The 9,379-nt window shown below is 41.0% G+C and overlaps 1 protein-coding gene and 1 long non-coding RNA gene across 2 annotated transcripts in view; one reads left to right on the forward strand and one right to left on the reverse strand.

The window, feature by feature from the left end:
* dnah12 (dynein, axonemal, heavy chain 12) overlaps positions 1-9,060 on the forward strand; it is a 42,239-nt gene extending 33,179 nt beyond the window's left edge. Inside the window, exons 62-70 of the mRNA XM_072713655.1 lie at positions 318-455; positions 1,515-1,748; positions 1,850-2,038; positions 2,695-2,798; positions 2,888-3,092; positions 3,745-3,882; positions 3,967-4,058; positions 4,237-4,304; positions 7,639-9,060. Of these exons, the coding sequence (XP_072569756.1) occupies positions 318-455; positions 1,515-1,748; positions 1,850-2,038; positions 2,695-2,798; positions 2,888-3,092; positions 3,745-3,882; positions 3,967-4,058; positions 4,237-4,304; positions 7,639-7,829 (1,359 nt within the window). The 3' untranslated portion in view covers positions 7,830-9,060. The remainder of the gene's footprint in view (positions 1-317; positions 456-1,514; positions 1,749-1,849; positions 2,039-2,694; positions 2,799-2,887; positions 3,093-3,744; positions 3,883-3,966; positions 4,059-4,236; positions 4,305-7,638) is intronic.
* LOC140591872 (uncharacterized) lies at positions 196-4,025 on the reverse strand. Its single transcript, XR_011992170.1, has 3 exons — positions 3,939-4,025; positions 1,563-1,642; positions 196-449 (listed from the first exon to the last, which is right to left on the reverse strand). It is a non-coding gene; the product is annotated as an uncharacterized lncRNA (long non-coding RNA).
* Positions 9,061-9,379: the final 319 nt, after the last annotated feature.

Consider the following 9,379-nt stretch of genomic DNA (forward strand, 5'->3'; position numbering starts at 1 on the left):
ATGCACAGGGGAAGATCTAGAAATTCTTCCTTGCCCCCACCCAAATTCGTGTATATTTTACATATTCAAGGGCCCCTGTAAAATGTTTGTCCCCCCCCCCCCCGAATCTGCCACCCCTGATTACAGATTTCCTTTTAAACACAATTCCTGAAGCAGATGGGAAGTCATTTCCCTGCTCAGATGTGCAGCGTATGTTTGTGCATGTGAAATGTAAAACTGAACCTTGTGTTCGTGATGCAGTATTACAGGAAGAGGAATGGACTTTGAGCAGTGTGTCCTTCAGCAGAACATCCTTTCTGTTTTGCTCTCTTCCGAAGGTATGGGAAAAGCTGGTTTATGGAGCCTGTTTCTTCCATGGTCTGGTCCAGGAAAGGAAGAAGTTTGGGCCCCTGGGGTGGAACATTCCCTATGGCTTTAATGATTCTGACTTGCGCATCAGTATCCGGCAGCTGCAGGTAGGTGACAGTGGAGAGTTATGGTACAGCAAGGAGGACATATTATGGTGTTATTGTGAGGTCATGAGTAAGAAGATAAACATGCAAACATATAACCCATTAGGGGAACATCCAAAATGGGCAGCTGTACATACATTGAAGTCAAGCATTCGTGGGAGTTTCAGAGCACATATGGAGTAGAATCCACATGGGAAAATGATCTTTTTGCCTAGATGATCTCACTTTGCATGAGACACACATGTGAAAGCATGTTTTGAGGCCCAGAATCCTATCCCACTGAACCACACACCATTACTAGTATGACGTGAGATGTTCTGAACATATTAATTAGGGGTGTAATGGTATACAAATATCACAATTCAGTATGTACCTTGGTTTTGAAGTCACGGTTCGGTATGTTTTCGGTACAGCGGGGGTAAAAGAAACAAAACATAAATTCCTTATTTTCTTTCTTTATTAAACAGTGGTTTACTGAACAAAGTATGACTGTCTTTCTTAAATAAAAGTCTCTGTCATTACTGCTGCAACCTACTAATAAAAAAGTAAAATGTACTTAAAGGTACATCAATAAATATTCTATCAAGTAAATAAATATCCATTAAGATGCACATTCAGAAAATGAATTGTACATGATCTGTACTGTATTCACATTAGCAACTTTCAGTTTCATATTAAAACTGCGCAACTCAAATACTGTCTCAAAAAATACAAAGCATAACAAAATAAATATCCATTATGGTGCAGCTTAAAAAAAACAAACAAAAAAACACCTGTACTGTACTAGTGATGAGGGAGGGTCTTCAAGTACTGGCTTATCTACAGTCGCCATAACTATACGTGCATGCATCGTGGCGCGGCTTCATCTGGCCTATTCTGAATGTTGCTCAGGGGAAACACACAAACACACAGAGGTTCCACATTTGCTGCATTTGTTCGGTACATATGCGTACTGAACCGAAACATCCCTACCGAAAATTTTCACTATAAATGTACTGTTACACTCCTAATAGTAATGTACTGTTTATTTTTCGCCCCTAATGCCCTGTTTCTGATCCCCAGCTTTTTGTGAATGAGTATGATCAAGTTCCCTTTGAGGCCATTACCTACCTCACAGGAGAGTGCAACTATGGCGGTCGGGTGACCGATGACTGGGACCGACGCCTGCTTATGACCATCCTGGCTGACTTCTACAACAGAGACATCATTGAAAATCCCCACTTCAGCTTCTCTCCCAGCGGCAAATATTATGCACCACCGAAATCCATCTATGAGGAATATGTTGAATTCATTCGGGTGAGCTTGGGTGTCTAGCCAGTCATTGAACCGTTGGAGTTATCGGTATTTTGATCGATTGACTAATGAATTTTTCTTTTTCATGCATTCGTGTTCCACAGAATTTGCCATTCACCCAGCACCCAGAAGTTTTTGGAATGCATGAAAATGTGGATATTTCTAAAGACCTACAGGAAACTAAGTTACTGTTTGATTCGTTGCTATTGACCCAGGGAGGTGGGACAAAGGGTGGTGCTAGCATGGGCGGAGACAATGCCCTTTTTGACATTGCTAATGACATCCTCACCAAGGTACAGCAATCTCTTCCTTTTGACATTGAGACACAGTTCTAGAAACCTGATTGAGTGTCTTTGGGTGGAATGGTGATTAACATCAGTCAACAAGTGTTTTATTAAGGGAGGGGTCCAGGAGTGTATTTAGGGGTGGGGCCACAGGGGCACTGCCCCCCGCTGAAAGCTGATTGGCCCCCAGAGTGCCCCCCTCCCCTGTCATTCACTAATTAAAAACATATCATTGCATAATGATAAAGTTGGCCACTCTGTATTAATTATGGCTCCTCTTACAATGATTAAATACAATGATCGCCACTGGAGGGGTCTTACCTTTCTCAGGAAGGAAAGATCGGTCAAAGAAAAGATCAACGTAACACAGCAAATATAAAAACTAATGGGTGTTTTGGCATATGGGTCTGGGATGAAAAAGTCTGTGGTATAGGATCATAACAAAACAGCAGGTACAAAGTTGTAACTACACTAGTAACAAGACCAAGTGAACAAAATTACAGCTATTCATTATGCTCATCTAATTCTTCCTCAAGACAGTTTGTAAACCCCATAACTCTTTATACACACCAATTTTGTTTTCCTATTTCTACTTTAGAATATGTTTGTCACTGACAACCTGTGATACTGCATCAGATCTTAATTATCGCTCTTTATTTATTCAGCTTCCAGGAAACTTTGACATCGAGGCTGCCCTAGTCAGATTCCCTGTGCGATATGAAGAAAGCATGAACACTGTCCTGGTGCAAGAGATGGAGAGATACAACACGTAAGTGCTGAAACGTGAAGGTTCTCACTCTCACAACTGTTAGATATGCAGGGTCACAAATTTTTTTTTTCATTTTTTCTGGCCTCCAGGCTGAGAACCATAATCTACAACAGCCTGCAAAACCTCCAGAAAGCCATCAAGGGCTTGGTTGTGATGGATGTGGAGCTGGAGGCTCTGGCCAGCAGCCTCCTAGTGGGGAAAGTTCCGGAGAAATGGGCCAAGCACTCCTACCCCAGCCTCAAGCCCCTAGGCAGCTACGTCACAGACTTCCTGGCCAGGCTGAAGTTCTTCCAGGTTATATTATTCATTTATACTGTATTATTGTAAAATATCATTAATTATTTAATATTATATATGAATATCATTCAACAAGAAACAGTACAAAAACAGTACAATAATTATTAACCCGATTTGGAGAATGATTCTTTAGTTCTGATGCCTATGTAGTCCTACTTAATGCATTTTCTAGTACTGCATAATTCAGTTTTGTTGGCATTCTGTCCAGCCGGAATATGCTCCAGGTTACCTCATGACCTATACATCCATCCATCCATCCATCTTCTGAAACTGCATGTCCCGTTCAGGGTCGTGGGGGGTCCAGAGATTATCCTGGAGGCTAGGGGCACAAGGCAGGGAACAACCCAGGATGGGGCGCCAACCAATCACAGGGCACACTCACACACCAGTCACTCACACATGCACACCTATGGGCAATGTGGTAACTTGAACATGCAAACTCCACACACATGGAACCCTGGTGGAAACTCAAACCGAGGTGCCAGAGGTGTGAGGTGACCATGCTAACCACCGCACCACCATGATGCCCCCCCATGACCCCGAATAGGATAAGTGGTTGTTGGATAGATGTTTGGCTAGATGAATCATGTGAACTAAGGAAGTGTTTTGTGTGTATGTGTGCTATGTTTCTTCTTGTGTGTCCTTGCAGGAGTGGTATGATAAGGACAAGCCCACTGTCTTCTGGCTGTCAGGCTTCTTCTTCACCCAGGCTTTCCTGACAGGAGCAATGCAGAACTATGCCAGAAAATACTCCATCCCTATTGATCTCCTTGGCTATGAATTCCAGGTGCTGTCAATCACATTTTAGCATCAGTAGTGTGTAACTTTTGATAGTAAACTTACCTTCTCATACCTGTCCCCAACATGACAGGTGCTTCCCACTAACAAGTCAGACGTCTCCCCAGACGATGGAGTATACATCCATGGCGTCTTTCTGGATGGTGCACGTTGGGACAGGGAAAGGTACATCTCAATATACTTTCTATTTTTTTTAAATAAGACTTCTTATATGATGTGGTTCCTTTTATCCGTACAATATATAATAATTTATATTATTCTGTTTCTGAAGTTATCACAGTACAACATAAGCATTATTTTGTCAACTGTTTATCAACGAGCATGTTTTCATAATTCCTCACAGTGGCGTTCTGGCAGAACAGCACCCCAAATTACTCTTTCACTTAGTCCCCATCATCTGGATAAAGCCAAGTAAGTATAATGTGTTATCAGTCTGTTTAGATGAGAGGGACCAAGAATAATTAATAAATATGCTTATGTTTTATTTGTGGTGGGAAAATATCAAGAAGCTAGGGGGTATTCCACCAAACAGGATTAAGGGAAAGTATGACTTATTTCGACAAGTCTGACTAATTCAAGTGGGAGTTCCGTTCCATCGACGTGTCTTAAGTTAAATGAATCCCCGCTGAGCTACCATGGTAACTAGACAAGTGAACAAGTCTGCTCCGGACCAGGTTAGCTGTCACGCGTCTCACAAAACGTCCGACGTCCCAAAAGATCGTTCCGCCTGATGAAATTCTGCGCTCTCACTACTCACGTCATGTAATCTGCTGAATTATGTGTTCTCATCTGTCACAATATCTTACAATATCTGATTGAATTATTTTAACATGTAAGGTGTAATGTACCAAAATGGCATGCCCCGAAATAATTGATTTTACGACTACGATCTTCGTATGCGAGTTTACCTACAGTGCGTTTTTATGTTTTAAGTGACGTTTTCGCTTGAGTTAGCGGGAGTGTGGGTCTTGTATATATGTATATTAAAAAATGGAACCCTGTATAGTCGGTGCTGTGAGTAAAATCAAGACGAGAAAGCAGAGAATAAAAACTTTCTGTCTTTTCTGAAGTAATCCTCCGCGCGATATTTCAATAACATGGAGAACAGAGCTGAGATTGCAACATAATCAATATACAGTAATAAAGTCTATAAAAATCACACCTCAGCATTACAATTAATTCCAAAATAATTAAAATAAAAGCATACCCATATTACAAAGGTCAAACATGATATGCAATGACTGAAACTGGGAAAAAAAAATCCGTTAAAAGAATACAGTAAAATCCCATTATAGTGGACTCGCTTATAACGGAATTTTGCTTATAACGGACAAACATTTGCTCCCCTGGGCCGCTTTTAGCTGTAATTTTGTTCGGCTATAACGGATATGCAGTTCCGCCTACCAAGCGCCTGGTACATGATATCAAGGGCAGATACGTAGTCGGGATTATTAATAGTCACGCATCTGTTCAGGTAAAGTTGGATTACTAGTGGAACGACAGGCTAAATTTAGAGATGGAGCTAGGTTGAGTCTGACTTTTTCGGGAAAGTCTGCCTTCCTTTAGCTCAGCGGTGGCCAATCTTACCCGCAAAGGGCCGGTGTGTATGCAGGTATTTGGGGTAACCTTTAGGTCAGGTGTGAGGACTCCTCAGCCAATCAGTCCTTTGATTAGTAATCTAATTAGGGAGCTGCAGCGAAAACCCGCACACACAGCGGCGCTTTGCGGATAAGATTGGCCACCCCTGCTTTAGCTTCTTTCATGGAATACCCTCCAGCTCAGCCGGTAGCCAGCAACATTATATAACAAACATACAACATAAAACGGTGCTTCTCAACCCAGTCCTCGTGAGACCCCCAGATACTCCATATTTTTGCTTCCTCCCAGCTGTCCGTATTTTTGCTTCCTCTTGTATCAGGTATTTGGTGTTCTTAATTGCTTGATTGCTTATTTTGTTGGTTTAGATCTAAACCATGATTCCAGGGGGGTATTCCATGAAAGTAGCTAAAAAAAAAAAGGCAGACTTTCCCGAAAAAGTCAGACTCAACCTACCTCCATTTGTAAACTTAGCCTCACGTCGTTCCACGAACGCAGTTCAATTTTAATTAATCAAGGTTCATTCAAGACAGACTTGCATAGTCTCACTTAGTGCGCACACCCGCGATATTTAAGAAGCCCAAATAAATGGATGAACGATAGATCGACCAAATGAGTCGGAAAGCCTGCAAAATGAGAGCGGTGTTTCTTTCCGCCGCAGAATAAACGATGCTGATGGAGCTGTATGAAAAATACAAAGATGTAATCCTTAAAAAAGGCAATACAGTGGCCATAAACACAGCCAGGGAGTTGACTTGGCAATGAATTGCAGACAGACTAAATGCATAAGTTACGTAAATGTTACAAGTGCTTACTAGTGGCATGGTGGTACAGTGGTTTATGGTGTCTCCTTATAATGCGAAAGTTGCTGGTTCGATCCCCATAGCCAACGGGGAACCTTCTGGGTTGATTTCACCTGTCATTATTACTGTATAATATTATTTGATCTCCGTAAAATACTTTAAATCACATCCGTGTGAAGTGTTCTGCACAAATAACCGTATGTTGTCTTTGCTATTTTAGTAGTAAACTTTCAAAGTAGACAGTGACTAAAAATATAAAAATATCTTCCTGCTCATATTATTTTAACGGATTTAACAAAATAATTCAATCAGATAATGTCAAATATTATGTCAGATGAGGACACAGTACAAATAAACAGGTTAGAGTGACTGGCCAGACTAAACTGGGCATAGTGGCTAACCATATGATTGAATGTCAGTATGTGATTTTGCAGTGTCATATTAGGGATGTATTCCATCTTGTGCCTTTTGATTCTTGGGAGTCTCTCTGGATCAACTAAACTTTAATTCCAGATGTTTTGCAAACCCATGGCCTTCAAGTGTTATACATAAATCACAGTATAATTTTACAGTGTAAAATATAAGGATTGTGCTGTGTACAGCTCTGTGGGTTTGGGATCAGTGCCTGCGTGTGCAAGTTCATGGGGTCAATTCCTTGGCCAGCAAAGCAATCATATCACCACTGGGCCCTTGAGCAAGATTTTTAACTGCAGCCACTTGAGGGGCATGGTCTGACCCCAAGCTTTCCTCACTTGTCTGTCACTTTGGAAATAAGCATCTGCTAAAGAAATACATGTAAATGAACTTCAGGTATGTACTTCAATTACACTACTTGAAAGCTTAGGCCAGGGGTGATCAGTCTTATCCAAAAAGGGCCGCTGTGTATGTGGGTTTTCACTGCAACTTCTGAATTAGATTACTAATTAGAGGACTGATTGACTGATGAGTCCTCACACCTCGGTTTGAACAGCTGATGTAAAGGTTATCCCAAAAACCTGCATACACACCTGCCCTTTGTGGATAAGATTGCCCACCCCTAACTAAGGCCAAAGCCCTTTAGAGTTCAAAAATATATATTAGCTGTTCTGATCTAAACTGATCCAGTTAGGTTTTGGCCATGTCTGTCTAAAACTAGCAAAGTATCATAATGTGTCAGTAATTATAATAATCAGTTAATTTTAGGCTTCCCCCTCAAGGTTTTGAATACCAGGCTCCACTCAATCACAGTTGAATGGATGACCTATGGCATTTTGTTAGCGGTGTCTGTGTATTTCATAAATAGTTAGGCTTGATTTCCATATACATGTCTTACATGTCTTTATCATGCATGCCTCTTTATCCAGCAGAGAAAAAGTCCAGTGTGCAGGCACAAAGCCTCTATGTGTGTCCTCTATATAAAACCAGTGAGCGCAAGGGGACCTTGTCCACCACGGGACATTCCACCAACTTTGTCATCTCCATGACGCTGCCCACCAGCAAGAGTCCACAGCACTGGATCAAGAGGGGGGTAGCCATGCTGTGCCAGTTGGACGATTAACCGGCATCCATGGCTGCTTGTAAATGTCCCATTATGCGAAGGCCAAGAGGACTAGATCTAATTCTAAATCACTATCCTCGTTTGATTAATCTGTTTTTGAAATTCTGGTAAACTTCAATCATGTTGCTTATTTTGACTTCAGCTAGTACAACATTCCTTATGTTATTTAAACAGGAAGGAGATCCTGGATGTTTTTGTTTGCTAATTTACCTAAGTGTCCATCTTCCCTGTTTCCATGTACTGTCATGTCTCCTTCCTATTTCCCCCCCCACCACTAACATTTCTGCTTGAATACCTGTATGTAATATTAGATAGGAAGTCAGGGGGTATTTATAGTTTTTGCTCAGGTTCAGATATTTATGTTTTCATGGCATGGATGCCCTGTGTTTCCCCCACCTTGCGCGCTGTGCTTTCTGGGACGGGATCCAGGCTCACTGTAACCCTGCCCTGGACCAGCGGAGAAGCACTTTATGGCACAGGAAATTCATTACAAAGAAAACAGTGCCATCTAGTGGCTGCACGAAAATTAGAACGAAAACTTAGACTGCAAATGCATATTATTGCACAGCCTTAAGGTTTTGCGTATTGAATAAAACGAAATTCCACCTCGAATAAATAGTTAGTCCCGCCGAATGTTTCTCATCCTCTCCCCTTCCATCTTTGAATTTAGTTGTCTTAGCAACAGAACTCTTTAGAGTGTGTGTTGTTTGAGAGAGTCGGTAAATGTCATTTAGACCTCGTTTTACCACAAGGATAATGTTGAGATCATCTAACATTACTTTCGTGGTAATGTTTAAGAGTACATCTTTGTTGTCGGGTTCCCTCTCCCGCACATGCGCAGACGTCAAATCGCACAGGAATCTGTTTCTAAATAAGCTTTTGATAGCGACTCAAACTTCGCTAAATGGGTATTAAAACTCATTAAATATCAAACTGCTTAAACTAAGGGTGACACGTACAGGGAAACTTACATCAAAGAACAGACAGTAAATGTAGGTGACAGAATAACATTAAGAAACTTCCCCTGTAATCTCAGAGAAACGAAGGGTTTACGGCTTTTTTTAAACAGCGGTAAGATTTCAAAATGTTTCCAAAACAAAAGGTTGAAGAGCAGGCCCACATAAATACTTTCTTTGGATGTAATATTTACCAAGCAAAATTAACAACGTACTTCAAACAAACAAAAGTTAACGTACTTCAAACTAATTATAACATTATCCATATATGTATGTTTTATATAACTTATAGGTATATGAGTGATGATTGAAAATATGTTTAGCAAGGTCTGACTAAAACGTTGTTGATACAGTGCAGTGAAATAAAAGATGGGGCCTCTTCGTTTTTTCCTAAATTGTCAAAGCCTGCTTACCTCCTGATACACCTCTGCCTCGGGATGCATGTTGAGATGTAGCTAATGCCGCCAGTGGCGTAATATTAAATACACTGTATCGTCTATCGATTGGTAGATATCAGTGAGTAACTAATATCCAATTTGCCTCGCTTAAAACTCACACTTGTTCAAAGAAACACGGATATAGTTAAGAATTTTA

This window comes from Paramormyrops kingsleyae, chromosome 6, assembly GCF_048594095.1.
Source record: "Paramormyrops kingsleyae isolate MSU_618 chromosome 6, PKINGS_0.4, whole genome shotgun sequence".
Taxonomy (NCBI): domain Eukaryota; kingdom Metazoa; phylum Chordata; class Actinopteri; order Osteoglossiformes; family Mormyridae; genus Paramormyrops; species Paramormyrops kingsleyae.